The sequence below is a fragment of the Podarcis vaucheri genome (assembly GCF_965113315.1).
Source record: "Podarcis vaucheri genome assembly, chromosome: 9".
Taxonomy (NCBI): domain Eukaryota; kingdom Metazoa; phylum Chordata; class Lepidosauria; order Squamata; family Lacertidae; genus Podarcis; species Podarcis vaucheri.
In genome coordinates, this window is record NC_138767.1 from 76057563 (window position 1) to 76073337 (window position 15775).

Genomic DNA, 15775 nt, shown 5'->3' on the forward strand with positions numbered 1-15775 from the left:
CATGTGTAAACATGTCCACTCTAGGAATGTTGTATTTGACTGCTCTGTGTTTCACACCCCACACTGGTTTCCCACAGACAACTGGATGGGTGACTGGCTGCATCCAACAGGCTTTTCTTGTGTTACGTTTTTCACCCTCGAGAGTAGCTGACACATGGACTGAACGAGTCATACGGCAGCACCTTATGTTCCTATAAGGCACTGTCAACATTTCCACAACCAGAACCCACCCCCCCAAAAAAACTGACACAAAATCTGCATTTGCATGGTATGAACTACCAATTGGGGGGATTTAATTTAATCTAATAGAAACAGCACTTTTGATCCTACATTTCTTTTCCTTGCTCGCTGTCACTTTAAACTGTTTTAACCAAGTAACAAATTGGGGTTTTCGGGTGGTCTTTAGAAGAAGAGAAACACACAAAAGGCAATCCCGGCTGATAACAGTAGAATTAAACACCCCATCATGCAATGCGACTTGCTTTAAATTGTCAGGTTCTGACAAGTCCCTTAGTGCCCAGTGGGCTGTAGAAAGGTGGGGAGAGAACATAAATTAAACTGATAATGTTTGACGATGGAAAGAGAGACGCTCTTTCCCTTGAGATGGAGGAAAGCAGTCTTTTGCCAGGGCATCTGGGCATCTACTCTCTGACAACAATGACTGTTGTTGTTGTTTTGTCACTTTGCCTGCAGAGTGGTGCCATTTGTTGATCTTGTTTTATTTATGAATCACTTCCCAGGTCGCATCTCAAAGCCATGTAGCAATTTAAAAAAACCCACAATAAAAATGTGTATTAAAAATATCCTATGTTAAAATGAATTAGAACCATTTCATATACAGTGGTACCTCGGGATGCGAATGGAATCCGTTCCGGAGCCCCGTTCGCATCCTGAATGGAACGTAAGATGCAATGGCGCATCTGCGCGTGCACGAGTCGCATTTTGCCGCTTCCACGCATGCGCGTAACGTCACTTTGAGCGTCATCTTTTAATGCAGAATGGACCAAATTTCTCCCTCATTCCTAATATGAAGTGAGCCAATACTTTAGGTGTATATTGTGTATATTGTGGGAATGTTCAGGGAGGCAGGAGAGGATATATTGTTTAATTATATCCTTCCCAACTTGTTAACACAAGTTCTACAATTTAGCAGAGTAACATTCCCCTTTTAAACTTTCACAGCGGATAGGTTTGCCAGGCTTGAATAAGCCTCTAAAATAAGTTTCCTGGTAATTCCCCTTTATTCCCTCATAAAAAGAATAGACACAACACAGTCTTGTATAAAAGGATAAAATAGTTTATTCACACATCCTGTTCACAGATGGATCCCAGAAGGCAGACTTAAGTTACAAAATATATACACCTGGAATCTATCAGGCTGATGCTTCTTCAACAAAAGCAAAATGGAGAAGAGAGAGATGGCTGCCTCCGCTGTGCTATTTTGTTACCTGCACAGGTGAGGCCACGTCCACCTCTGGTCACATGTAGAGGAAGTTTGTCCCAGCCCAGGAGGAAACAGGAAGTTCCGACTGGCTGATCTAGACATCCCCTTTTTATGTCCACTCTAGGAATGTTGTATTGGACTGCTCTGTGTTTCACACCATACCTATATGGCTTTGTACTGGTACCTAATGCAGGGAGTTACAGTGGTACCTCAGGTTAAGTACTTAATTCGTTCCGGAGGTCCGTATTTAACCTGAAACTGTTCTTAACCTGAAGCACCACTTTAGCTAATGGGGCTTCCTGCTACCGCCGTGCCACTGGAGCACGATTTCTGTTCTCATCCTGAAGCAAAGTTTTTAACCTGAAGCACTATTTCTGGGTTAGCGGAGTCTGTAACCTGAAACGTATGTAACCTGAAGCATATGTAACCTGAGGTACCACTGTATCTGAAAACTGCACCTGTCTGTTTCCTTGTTGCTGGCATACTGCTGTCTCATCTGTAGGGATCTGATCTGGCATCCTTTCCAGTTTACCTTTGTGTTTTCCATGCTTCACTGAGGCGCTGGGACATTCCAGGGGGCAGTGCTACCTGGCATTCATTTCTGAAGAATGAAAGGGCATGGGAATCCTGTGGCTTGTGTGCGATATTTGCTTTGAATACAAATAGTTCTGCTCTATCCTGCCTTGGTCAGACCCCACCTGGAGCCCTGTGTCCAGTTCTGGGTGCCACAATTTAAGAAGGATATGGAAAAGCTGGAATGTGTACAGAGGGGGAAAATATTGGAAAAGAGGTGATATGGTAGTCATCTTCAAATATCTGAAGGGCTGTCACACAGAAAATGGAGCAAGCTTCTTTTCTGTTGCCCCAGATAGGAGGACGTGGACCAATAGATTCAATAGATGACAAGAAGTGAGATTCTTCCTATATACCAGGAAGAACTTTCTGGTGGCAAGAGCCATTCAACAGTGGAAGGGACTCACTTGGGAGGTTGTGAACTCTCCTTCCTTGGAGATTTTTAAGCAGAGGTTGGATGGTCATCTGTCAGGGACTTTTTAGTTGTGATTCCTCCATAGCAGGGGGTTGGACTAGATGACCCTTAGGTGCCCCTTACAATCTATAACTCTTTGTTTCTACGAAATAAAAGATGGCTAGGGTGATATGAGCTTCCCCTTTTGATTTGCTGCTGTCCAGCTCTCTTACAAGACTTTGGAGATTTCAGGGTTTGGGGTGAAGTCAAAGGGGCATAATATAGGGTATGGCACTGATAGGCAGTAGCTCCCCCTAGAACCCCCCCCCACTCCCATCAGAACAACACTGCGCAGACCAATCGTTGTTGCTGTTACCACAAAAGCAGGTGACCAGGCCACTGGTACGCCAATATTTTGGAGAATTTGCAGCTCAGCCCTAAAATAAATCTGAGCCTACGTGAGAGCAAAGAGGCACCCCTGCAAGGAAGTGTTTGCCCTTCTCTGTGTTGAGCTCCCTAGGGACTGAGAGGCCGCAACACGGATAGGGAGCCTGGGGCCTCTTCAAGCCCATCTGCCCCGCATGGCCCAGGGATGATGGGACACGGACGTTTGGCTTTATCTGACGGGCGACTGCGGGGCTCCCACTTCTATGCCTCTTTACATCCTGGCAAAACAGATCTTTCTCTCTCACACGCTCGTTCTCTTTTTTATAAATTTTTATTAATTTTTTAACATATCATTTTCAACAGTAATTAAACCTACTTTTACATCTTATACAATTTTTTGACTTCCATCCATCTCGTCTGAAAATTTTCCAATCTGATCTCTTAGTATAAATTTCTTACTTTCCCTATTACATTTAAGTCTCATAGCTGATATCTCTATTCTTTTTCTACTTTGTAACGTTTCATATATTTCTCCTTACAAAACTTCTTGTGGTCCTACTAGCGTAATTTGTTGATTACAGTTGTTCTTCAAATAGTTCATATATTTCTTCCAATCTTCTGTGAATCTCTGGTCCCACAGGTTTCAAATCCTTCCTGTCATTTTATCCAATTCTGCATAGTCCATTAATTTTATCTGCCATTCACCTCACACGCGCATTCTCAACAAGTGCTGTTTTTCACAAACTTCTTCATCCTCTTAGTGGAGTTTTGTGTGTGTGTGTGTGTGTGTGTGTGTGTGTTTAGTCTTCATCCAGCTGAAATGGCTTCCTTAGGTACTGTTGCCAAGTTATAATTTATTTATTCATAATACATTGATGAGCCAGTGAGTAAATCACATTGTGCATGTTGGAATTAACTCTTTATTAGCAAGACCAGGATCTGCACAGACATGACAGAATGTCAGGCCTAATGAGCTCATTCCTGGTGGGTTCTGCCCTATGGATTAGTTGCTGGGACTGAAAGCCCCTAACTCCCCACAGTTGTCTTAAGTCTCTTCCTTTCCAGGGCTTTCCCCCAAGTAATCGGAGACTGTGCCTCTGTGAAGCTAACCTCTCCTCTGCTCTCTTCTTGCCTCTCCCCCCTTCTGGGAGGCCAAGGGGGAAATGAGCTCATTGTTAGGATACTGTATATGGTAGTTCCGTTCCACCTTAAAAGGGTACAGGCATGACTGTTGTGTGTCACATGCCTGTTTACTTCCAGCACAGATCTGCTGGGAACTTCCGCTTGTATATAGCTTTTGCATTGCTGCTGTTTTGCTGGACACAAAGGGAAGCAGACATGTTTTTTCTTTTGTTCCTGCTGCTGAATAAAATGCTGTAATATACAGTCATACCTCGGGTTGAATATGCCTCGGGTTGAGGGCGTTTGAGTTGCACTCCACGGCAACCCGGAAGTAACGGAGCGCGTTACTTCTGGGTTTCACCACTCGCACATGCGCAGACACTCAAAATGATGTCACGTGCATGCGCGGAAGTGGCAAAAAGCGACCCGCACACATGCAGACGCGCCGTCACTTGTTACGTTTGCTTCAGGATGCGAACGGGGCTCCGGAACGGATCCTGTTTGCATCCCAAGGTACCATTGTATACTGCTTACACATGGCTCTGTCTGCCTCTTCTGCTGTGGGAAGATTTATTCACTCTGCTGATAGAGCGTGCACGGGTCTCTAAATGTATCTGAGGCTCGTGTCACTGACTGATGCTGTTCCAAGGGAGACCAGTGATTGTCCAGCTGCTGGCCGGTGGCTGGAGCCAGCTTGGGGCTTGCCTGATGCCCCCGTCTACCCGGCAGTATCCCAACACTCATTGCAGCAGGAGGGGGAGACACTCGTGCCTCTTCACCAGCCCTGCTCATCTCTGCCTCTTGGCCTCCCACCTCTCCTGATTCAGCTCCAGCTCCTGCCCCTGATTCCTGACTTCTTTCTGCCACAGACTCTCCCCACTGACTAAGCCCTGTTATCTCTCAAGCTTCTGACACGCCTTCCTTGTACAGTGGTGCCCCGCAAGACGAACGCTTCACGAGACGAAAAACTCGCAAGACGAAATGTTTTTTCGTTTTCGAGTTGCTTCGCAAGACGAATTTCCCTATGGGCTTGCTTCGCAAAACGAAGCTTGCCCCCGCACCCCGGACCTCTTTTGAAGCAAGGGGCGGCGGGGAGAAGATCGCTTCTCCCCGTTGCCAGCCCCGCAATCTCCGGGGACAGAGGGGAAGGCGCGTGCGAGCCTTCCCCTCTGTCCCCGGACCCCTTTTGAACCAAGGGGCGGCAACGGGGAGAAGCGATTCTCCCCGCTGCCCCTTCCCTTGCTTTAAAACAGGTCGGGGACAGAGGGGAAGGCCCGCGGCGCTTCCTCTCTGTCCCCGGACGGTCTCCATAGGAACGCATTGATTGATTTTCAATGCATTCCGATGGGAAACCGTGCTTCGCAAGACGAAAAACTCGCAAGAAGAAAAAACTTGCGGAACGAATTAATTTTGTCTTGCGAGGCACCACTGTATTCTCCTTCTGACCACTCTTCCCACTGCCACGCCCCTTTTTACTCTGAGGAAAGCTTACTTGAATGTTGCCCACTGCTACTGAGCGAGATGGGCCCAGTGGCTGGGCCCAAATTAAGGCGGCATCCTGCCATCCGCTGCTTGTAGGCCAGGGGATGGACCAGCACAGAAATGTGTGGGGTTAGAAGCAAGTAAGTGAGCACGCAAACAAGCGAGGGAGCGAGGAAGCAACAAGCAACTCCAGCAACCCTGCAGCTGTCTTAGCTTGCACATATAAGAGCTGTTGTGATTACAGTAAGGGGGAGGGGGAAGATTATTACAGAAGGAAATGAAAGGCTAGTGCCTGAATGGAGGTGGGTTGTGGGCTCTCCATTATTCTCTGCCAGGTTCCTTCCTGCCCCAATCCCCCTCCTCTTTGGCTCAGCGTCCTTAGAAAATCTTGATTGCTGCAGAAATTACAGAGGAGTGATAGAATGACTGCCGAATGGAAACGGACTGAGCCAGCCTCGCTTTGTTAGGCAGCTAATGAGTGGAAGACAGCAGGGCCAAGGCAAAGCGGAGCAGAACATGCACACACAGAGACATTGAAATGAACGTCTTTGTGGAAGAACATTTGTCCGTTCCCACTCACTTCTCCCAGAGGAGGGTTTAGGAGAGAGCTAATTGAATTAGGCGCATGTGCAGCACTGCTAGCCAACCTGCCCTGTCTTTGTCAGGCAAAAAGTGGGGTGGGGTGCGGGACGGGAGTCATCTGCATCCTTCCTGCCCACCTTGGGCACCATCTGTGCGCTTGGTGTCATTTGCAAGGAGCCTGATAAACTGTTGCATTTTGCATGAGCCGCTTCTTCCCCACGAGGGTCTGCAGAAACTGGGGCGTGATTGCCGCCCGGGCCCACTGCTGTGAATGCCAAGGGCGCTCAGCCAAGGTCAAAGGCCTCCCAGCCGAATGAAATGTGAAGGCCCAGAAGATCCAGCTGCTGGTTAATAAGGCACTGGTCAACAAGGGCATCAGTGGGGCATCCCCCTGCCACCGTTTGGGCAGTTGCTCACTCTACACACCCTTCTCGCGAGCACAGACTCCAGGGATGGAAGAGGATCTGAGAGCGAGAAGAAGCAGGCAGTGGCGTAGCGTTGGGGGTGCAGGGGGGGCCGGCTGCACCGGGCGCAACATCTGGGGGTTAGGGTTAGGGGGCGCAAATCCACGAGTTAGGGGGCACAAATCCACGGGTTAGGGGCGCAAATCCACGGGTTAGGGGCGCAAATCCACGGGTTAGGGGGCACAAATTACTTGCCTTGCCCCGGGTGCTGACAACCCACGCTACGCCACTGGAAGCAGGACAAGTAGTCCTTCTTCACAAAGCATGTAGAGGAGAGGGACTTCTTGAGCAGCACGCCTCCATTCGGGTGGGGATCTGTGCTCCTGCTGTCTCGAGGCAGACCCAGTGTTGGAGAGAGGCAGAAACAGGCAACAAGGCGTAAGTCACCCAACCTCAGGGGGGGATCCTGAGGGCAGAGCCCATGGCAGCGCAATAAGGGGTCTCCCAAAGCGAGAAAACAAAGTATATAGCCAAGAAGCAGGGAGGACCTCCGGACAAAAGGGTTAATTCCCTCTCCGACACAAACACCCCAAAACCTGGCGAGGCAGTGCCAAACTCTCCAAAAAGAGAGAGACTGTTAAAAACAAGACGTTTTACTCCCCAAAACAGCGGTAGAGAACTTAAAATCTTTAACAACTCCCCACTAGCGAAGGTGGGCAGCAAGATAAAAAGCTTTTTTAGACACAGAGTTTGGCTTGAAATAAAGAGGGGATTGCAACACAGCACAGACAACTCCTGTTATAATACCCCACGAAGAGTTTGTTAGGAGCAAAAACAAACACCCCAAAGATTTAAGGAAATTGCAATAAGAAAGAGATGGAGATTTTGGGGGAGGGGGGCAGAACCTAGCTATCTGCAACACGATTGGTCAGTTAAGTTTTTTATTTCCTTTATTTAGGGGGGCAGCTGCCCCCCCCACGCCCATCTAGCTACGCCCATGGGGACCGCCAACTTGGAAGACTTTGAAAGAGGATTGGACGAATTATTGGACAAGAGGGCTATCATTGGCTACTAAACCACGATGACTATGCCTCTACAGTCTGAGGCAGCCCTAATGAGGCATCACGGCCTCTAGTCACGGCGGCAGGAGGCTCCGAGGGCCACTTTGCCACCAGCCACCCGCAGCGGCCAATTTGGCGAGTTAGGGATGCATTACAAGGAAATGAGTCGGACGCATTTGCTGGGCACGTCAACGAATGCCGAGGGAGCTGGTGGAGATTGGCTCCTTTCGGGAATGATTGAAGTTTTTGCGCTCGCTGAATCCGCTCCAATTAGAGAGCCACCCCTGTTTGCTTAAGGACCATCTGCCGAGTGTCGTTTGTTTGCACCGTTGATGAGCTTCAGACAGCAGCTTCTAATTGATCTGTAGGGCCCTGCCAAGGGAGGAGAGGCAGCCGCTCCCAAGCCAAAAGCAAGGTGTCCAACCTTGTCGCTGATCTGGGGCGGACAGTGATAGGAGGATGTGATGGCTTATTCCACGGGTAGGCAAACTAAGGCCCGGGGGCCGGATGTGGTCCAATCACCTTCTAAATCTGGCCCCCAGACAGTCCGGGAATCTGCGTGTTTTTACATGAGTAGAATGTGTTCTTTTATTTAAAATGCACCTCTGGATTATTTGTGGGGCCTGCCTGGTGTTTTTACATGAGTAGAATGTGTGCTTTTATTTAAAATGCATCTCTGGGTTATTTGTGGGGCATAGGAATTCGTTGGGTTTTTTCCCTTCAAAATATAGTCCGGCCCCCCACAAGGTCTGAGGGACAGTGGAGCGGGCCACTGCTGAAAAAGTTTGCTTTATTCTTTGCAAGAAAGGGGTCTGTGCAAGTACATACATGTGTACTAGAATTTCCCAAGTCAGACATGGACACCTTGTGTGCTTGTTGTGTGACAAGCCAGTGTTCACCAATTAATGCTTTTTCTGCTAACTGTTAAAGACCCAGCAGTCCAGCTAGGAAAATCAGTTGGCAATCTTTGAGACCGAGCTGAGACCCTAATTTTCTAAATGCAAACTGAACTGAATTCCCCCCCCCCTCCCAATTTCCCTCACATTCTGATTCTCCATTGACCTTGTCTCCCGGTCCTGCAGACCATCACCACTCTGTAGCCCAGCCTCGACAGTTTTCCGCAGAAGTGTCTGGTGTTGTTTTTTTTATATATATAAATTTTTTTATTGATTTTACAACATTTTTATAGACAATACACACAAATAAAAAGACAAAACAAACATGTATACATTCATCTCCTTATTTCATAAACTTCTTTTCTCTGACTCCCCCAAGCTTCCCCTTTCTACATTCCAATTCCAAAAAATATTTCAGCAAGTCCTAAATTAGATTTTTAACAAATTTAGTTCCTTATTTGTTCTTTTCTTTTACATAGTCTTTTGTCGCTGTAATCTCCTTTTCAAGAACCTCAACATTTTAGCATTCATTAATTTTATAGTATTTCTTAAGATAAGTTTTAAATTTATTCCAGTCTTCATCCGCCGTCTCTTTCCCCTGCTCACGGATTCTGTCAGTCATTTCAGCCAAAGAAGTGTCTGATGTTTTTGAATAAAGCTAACGATATTGATGGTTGTCATGATTTGATGATTAGTTTTACAGTTTTCAAAACAGCATCTTCATCCATACACAGGTTTCAGGGCTCTGTACGTAAAAAATGCAACTAGTCCTATACAGTGGTACCTTGGTTTAAGAACAGCTTAGTTTATGAACAACTTGGATTAAGAATGCTGCAAACCTGGAAGTAGGTGTTTTGCTTTGTGAACTTAGCCTTGGAATAAGAACATGTTTCGCCTCCTGTAGAGTGTGTTCCATTTGTAAACTGAGTCCCCCACTGCTATTGAAAAGCATGCCTTGGTTTAAGAACGCTTTGGTTGAAGAACGGACTTCCGGAATGGATTAAGTTTGTAAACCAAGGCACCACTGTAATATTGATACAAAATATTAACCATTATCTATGCAATAATGAATATTGTAATGTTCTGAATTTTCTTATTGCACAGAGGCCAGACCTGTTTTTGACATCATCCACCACAGATGGCCTTCCTGTCCTGGATCCAGAACTGGTGGGGCAGCTGGGGACAATCAAGGAGCCCTGGACAAGTATGGTGCCCCGAAAAGAGGTGAGTGACTCCTTTTCCTTGAGCTACGTGAAATATGGGAAGGTCTAGCGACAGGGCTACAGAGCTGTATTTCCCTTGAAGTTAGAAATCACTGGGAACTTACGGTGCCTTTGCAACATCTAGCAAAGGTAAAGGTAAAGGTACCCCTGCCCGTACGGGCCAGTCATGTCCGACTTTAGGGTTGTGTGCTCATCTCACTCTAGAGGCCGTGAGCCGGCGCCGTCCAAACACACTTCCAGGTCACGTGGCCAGCGTGACGAAGCTGCAGCTGGCGAGCCAGCGCAGCACACGGAACGCCGTTTACCTTCCCGCTATAAAGCGGTCCCTATTTATCTACTTGCACTTAAGAGTGCTTTCGAACTGCTAGGTGGGCAGGAGCTGGGACCGAAAGATGGGAGCTCACCCCATCGCAGGGATTCGAACCGCCGACCATACGATCGGCAAGTCCTAGGCGCTGAGGTTTTACCCACAGCGCCACCCGCGTCCATTGCGATTTGCAAGTACAAAAGCAGAGCACATGGAAAGTAAGCGCACTCCTGAAGCAAGCAGCTCGACTGCTAGAACTGCGTCAATTTGTATTTTTTTTATTTTTGCAATAATTTTTATTAAGGTGTTCAGTCCTGCAATACAATATGAAAAAGGGAAACAGATACTAAAAGAGAGGAAAAAGAAGCACACAAACAGCAGGGAGAGGATTAAGTACATATATCTGAGGCAGTGGACTCACCTGGAAAATATATATTCCAGGAGAAGTGACAAGAGCTTATTTCTGCAATTGAGCGTGGTGGCAACTGATGGAGGTGCCTTTTTTTTCCTCGTGTGTGTGTGTGTGTGTGGTCAGATGGATGGACGTGGGATGGGAAGACCTGCACTGTTTTGTTGCCTTGCCTCTTTCCTTTGCTTCTTGGGATTTGGCGGCCATTTTCTCGTGTGCCATGAACCTCACAGCAGCCATTTTATGACTGGCACCCATGGCGCTTTCTCAGAATTCCAAATGTGCCCGCTACCCCCCAAAAAAAGTCGGATGAAGAGTGAATGCAGAGCTCTTTTCAGTGGCAGGGGCAGCACATACATGCTCCTCCGCCAACTGCCTGAACAAGGTCTGTCTTGTTTCTAGAAACTCAGATCTCCATTGCAGGCCATTGCAGGCCAGGCATCCATTGCAGGGATCCATCACTGGGCATGTGCCAAGGTCCACATTCCTCTGTGGGGCCCACTGTTGACTCTGTGCACCTCCTAGCACTCCTCCTTCTCATCTGCTCACCTGCCCTTTCAAAGCAGAGCCCTGCTGGATCAGGCCCCATCACAGGGACCAACCAGATGCCCATTGTGGGAAACCAGCAAGTAAAACAGGAGCACAAAAGCCTTCTTCTCTTCCAGAAAGTGGTATTTGGAAGCACTGCTACCTGTGACCACGAAACACAGCAGAGCTATCGTGACTGATAGGCGTTGGTCACAGAATCCAAGAATCACAGAATTACAGAACTCTAAAGCTGGAAGGTCTCTCCCCCCCCCCCAAGGCTCACCTAGCCCAACCCCACCACAAAATAGGGAACAGGGAAAGACTCTATGACAGGTGGCCCTCCAAATTGCATCCTTCGAGGGAAGGAGAGTCCACTGCCACCTTCAACAGCCCCCTTCTGCATGAATTTGTCCAATCCTCTTCTAATCCTTTGTGGCTTAGGGCCTCGTATTTACAGGACCACCTCTCCTGGTTTGCCCCGCAGAGGACCTTAAGGTCCATGAATAATCACAGTTTAGAGGTCCCGGGCCCTAAGGAAGTCAGATTACCCTCCACCAGGGCCAGGGCCTTCTTAGTGATGGCTCCGACCTGGTGGAATGCTCTGTCCCATGAGACCAGGGCCCTGCAGGATTTAACTTCCTTCCGCAGGACCTGTAAGACAGAGCTATTCTGCCTGGCTTTCAATTTGAACTTAGCCTGATCTTTTATTCCCCTTCCTTACCTCCCCTTCCCCTTTTTAGGAAGATTACCCGCTCTGGGATCCCACAGCTAATTCTCCCCTGGTCTCCTCGCTGGCCCAAATAGGACTAACTTAGCCAGCTAGCCCTGGTGATCATCTAATGTTTATTGGATGGATTTCCCCCCTAAATTGATTTTAGAATTCTGAATTGATTGTTATTCACGTTTTATACTGAATTTTATGCTGTTTTTTTGTTGCATCAATTAAGTATTTTAGATTTGTTGTTAGCCGCCCTGAACCCGGTTTTCTGAAGGGCAGGGTATAAATAAAATTTTATTATTTTTATTTATTAAAGCCTTCTAGGTTGGTGGCGAGTTCCACAGTTTAACTCGGCGCTGCATGAAGAAGGACTTGGTATTCTCTCTCCTGATAATATAATTAGAGAGGAGAGAAAGCAGGTTCCTCTAACTTGCTGGCCAATCTGCCTTGGTGGGGTTGGGGGAACTGTGTATTTTGGTTCATGGGGAGGGAGGGTAAACAAAAGGAGAGACAGGGGTGGTCTTTCTCAGGAGGAGGGACCGGCTCAAGCGCCCCCCCCCCTAAAAAAACCCCCTGGAATTGACAACTAGTAGCAGGTATTGTACTCTGACCCCATTAAAAAGGAACAGCAGCCTATGTCTGGCTGTATGAGTTTCAAGGCTTCCGGCACAATAAAGAGGCTTCAGTTCTGAATCCATTTAGCTAATTCTTTGCTATTACAACTGCATTAGTCTTTAGACCCCAGGCTTTCCCCAGAACTCGTATCTTTCAGGACTGTGAATATACGGCTGACTTCATCAAACCTGGGGGATTGATAAAATCGTTACTAGTGCCTCAGTCACTAAGTGAAGGTCTCGCACACTTCATCCGTCTGGATTTTTAAAAAATAAAAATAAAATAGCACGCCATTAAAATCTGGTTATTAAATGCCCAGGAAGAGGAACAAAGGGTGCAATGGCAACAGCTGCATTTTTAAAAGCACTTTAAAAATAGGGAATTTACACACAGCAGAATTTGACATTTTTGCATCCTTGGCCCAGATGTTCCAGAGCAGCCACAGATCCTGATCTGCCACAGTTGCTGTCTGAACCAGAGAGTGGTAATCACAGAGCTCTGCAAGCGTTGCCCTAATAAATGTGTTTGTGAGGAGAGAGAATTAAATATTATTATTATGGTGATTAATTTAATTTAATTTTAATTTATCACACCCCTTTCATCCTAAGGTCCCAGGGCAGGCTGCAATCATTTCAAGTAAATAACATCGAATAAAAATAACAATAATGTCTAATGAAAAGTAACAGTTCATACAATAGCTTATATTGTATTTAGGTTTTCAGTCTTTCTGCATTATAAAACATCAGGATAAGGATGGTGAAAGCACGGGTACTGGATGAACAGGGGTGTGGTTGTGTGGTTGTGTGTGAGAGAGTGAGCATTCACATGGTTTGGTTTAGCCTCCTCGCCATTTCCTACTCTAAATTTATCCTCCAAAGCTTTTGCTAGCCTCCCTGCCACCTGCAAGCACAAGAAATAAAGGGATCAAACAGCTACCGTATTTTTTGCTCTATAAGACTCACTTTTCCCCTCCTAAAAAGTAAGGGGAAATGTGTGTGCGTCTTATGGAGCGAATGCAGGCTGCGCAGCTATCCCAGAAGCCAGAACAGCAAGAGGGATCGCTGCTTTCACTGCACAGCGATCCCTTTTGCTGTTCTGGCTTCTGAGATTCAGAATATTTTTTTCCTTGTTTTCCTCCTCCAAAAACTAGGTGCGTCTTGTGGTCTGGTGCGTCTTATAGAGCGAAAAATACAGTACTTCCATCCCTCCCCAAATGGCTATTAGCAGTCTGTGTGTGTGTGTGTGTGTGTGTGTGTGTGTGTGTGTGTGTAGAGTATTTAGACCAGGAAAAACAATGCAGCTAAATTGGAGCCTCCTACTCCAGTGGCTTCACAAAGTTAACAGCAGGGCTAGAGGGTGTTAAGCACACATCCCCTTCAGAGCCCCTTCCCCATATTTAAGGCAGCAGTGTGAGGCTGTTACTTACTGACTTTTTCCTCCTGCTGCTTTGATTGAAGACTTTAAAATCTTATAAAACCATGCAGAAGATTCCTTAATAAGCTGTGCATCAATGGAGCTTGTTTCTAGAACGATTTTGGATATCTGCATTAAGTTATGCAACTGTGAAGCTTCAGGGTGGTAGGTGTGAATAGAGAGATTCTTTCGGTGGGTTTCCCCCATTATATCTGGTTTTATGTGCTCTTCTTTCTGCCCCTCCTCCCAAAAAACACAGTTTCTCTCTAATGCAGAAACTAATGCTTGCATCTGCAACGTGTTGATTTAAGCAATGGATTTATTGTAATGCAAAACCACAACAGCACTGTTTCCTCTTCACAAAGCAACGTATTTTTTAATGCTGCAGAGGAATTTGTATGGGTTTAGCGCACCCTGCTACCTTCATTGTGATGCCGCCGCCTGCTTGCTAACTGCTGGCTCTCTCTCAGCTCGTGCAACAAGCACATCCGTGGCTTTGGGTTCCCATTCCACATGCCGGAACAAAGCTGGCAATAAAATGCAAGAAGCTATTTTTTGCTCCCCCTGCACCCAGCATACAGATATCCAAACCCCACTCATTCAGCCTACAGAACTTTTTTGCTTTGCCGTTCGTTGCTGTATGGAGTTAATTTTGACCACGGCTTAATAGGAAAAAAACACAATAAACAACTCGATGCTTCACTGCTGCACAGTAACCAGCCCAGCATGTGAGCGAGTGGCGCTCCAGCAGGGGGCCTGCAGCCTAGTGGGTGAGGAAGCCTTCTGAGTAAAGATAAAGGACCCCTGACCGTTAAGTCCAATTGCGAACGACTCTGGGGTTGCGGCGCTCATCTCGCTTTACTGGCTGAGGGAGCTGGCGTTTGTCTGCAGACAGATTTTCCAGGTCATGTGGCCAGCATGACTAAGCCGCTTCTGGCAAACCAGAGCAGTGCACGGAAACGCTGTTTACCTTCCCGCTGGAGCGGTACCTACTTTCACTTAGTGCTTTTGAACTGCTAGGTTGGCAGAGCAGGGACTGAGCAACGGGAGCTCACTCCGTCGCAGAGTTCTCGGCCAGAACTCGCTGGAACTCAGTTCTGGCCCCTCTCAGGTGGGCGCCATTGCCATTCCAAGAGAGTTTTGAGTTCCCACTTCTCTTTTTCTAGAAAAATAGCACTGGTTCTTCTTATGTTAAGAATGCCACCCTCAGTCTGGAAAAGGTCCTTTATCCCGCTGCATCCCTTGGGTCTGGGGTGGTGAGCCTGTGCTGGACTCCAACGGTCATCCCTGCCTATTGGCCATGATGGCTGAGGCTGATGGGAGCATTGACTCCCGAACCCTGCTTTAGCCAAACTCATCAGAACTGACTTACGGCATCTGAAAAGAAAGAATAATGTGAGGGTTTTCCAGAGGAAGCCTGCTTTGCTGTTGCTGGGTTTATTTTCTCACGTGGCCAAAGCTGAAGACAGGCATTTTTATTATTACATGGGCTAGAATTGCAGCAGATGTCTTCAGTGTTATCATGGGCTGTAAATGGTATCCCAGCCCTCGGCGCTGGACCTCAGTGTCCAGGCAGAACAATGGGGGCGAAGACAAAATACGTATTTCTTGTTCAGTGCACACACCGTTCTGAATAACAGTTTGTGAACTTGTGCCATCAGCCGAGCATTTCGGATCATTTCCAACTCTGTACAAATGTTTGCTTCCACACAAACAGTGCAGTGGTGTACAGTCGCATTTGTATGTTTTCGTAAGCAAAGTGATATGTGATACACATTGTGTGGTATTACACATACAAGTTTACTGTTTAAAGTGTATGGTTAGTTCAGCTTATATTTTAGATATTAGTCATTAGGATCTTAATATTTTCAACAGGTATGCATATTTTCATATTTATTATCAGCATGAACACAATACTGCACATTTATTTTGTATCCCAAGTAAATATTTTTAGCTGCTCTGTCCTTGCTGGGGGGCCTGGAACATTTTTCCCTGGGGTCCAGACCTGCTCTTGGGGGCCGTGTCCTAGCCAACACGAATCTCAACATTGCAGAGAAGTAAGGCGGTTTGCAAGGCCCTCAGCCACAGCCCTTTTGCAAAGGCTAAGCTGGGTTTGTGTCCCATTCCTTTTTCCTTTTTTAGAGAAATGCCTTGTACCCTGGGCATGGCAAATGAGGTTCATTGTGAGCTGCAATCTTTCCTGACTCTTCCAACTTT

At 46.9% G+C, this 15775-nt stretch overlaps 2 protein-coding genes across 4 annotated transcripts in view; both read left to right on the forward strand.

Annotated features, from left to right (window-relative positions):
* CCDC33 (coiled-coil domain containing 33) overlaps positions 1 to 15775 on the forward strand; it is a 154042-nt gene that overhangs the window by 83333 nt on the left and 54934 nt on the right. For all 3 annotated transcript variants that reach the window (XM_082237375.1, XM_082237374.1, XM_082237376.1), the window contains one exon: positions 9450 to 9569. In XM_082237375.1, the coding sequence (XP_082093501.1) occupies positions 9450 to 9569 (120 nt within the window). The remainder of the gene's footprint in view (positions 1 to 9449; positions 9570 to 15775) is intronic.
* LOC309540538 (uncharacterized protein) overlaps positions 1 to 15775 on the forward strand; it is a 135431-nt gene that overhangs the window by 37842 nt on the left and 81814 nt on the right. The gene's annotated exons all lie outside the window — the stretch shown is intronic.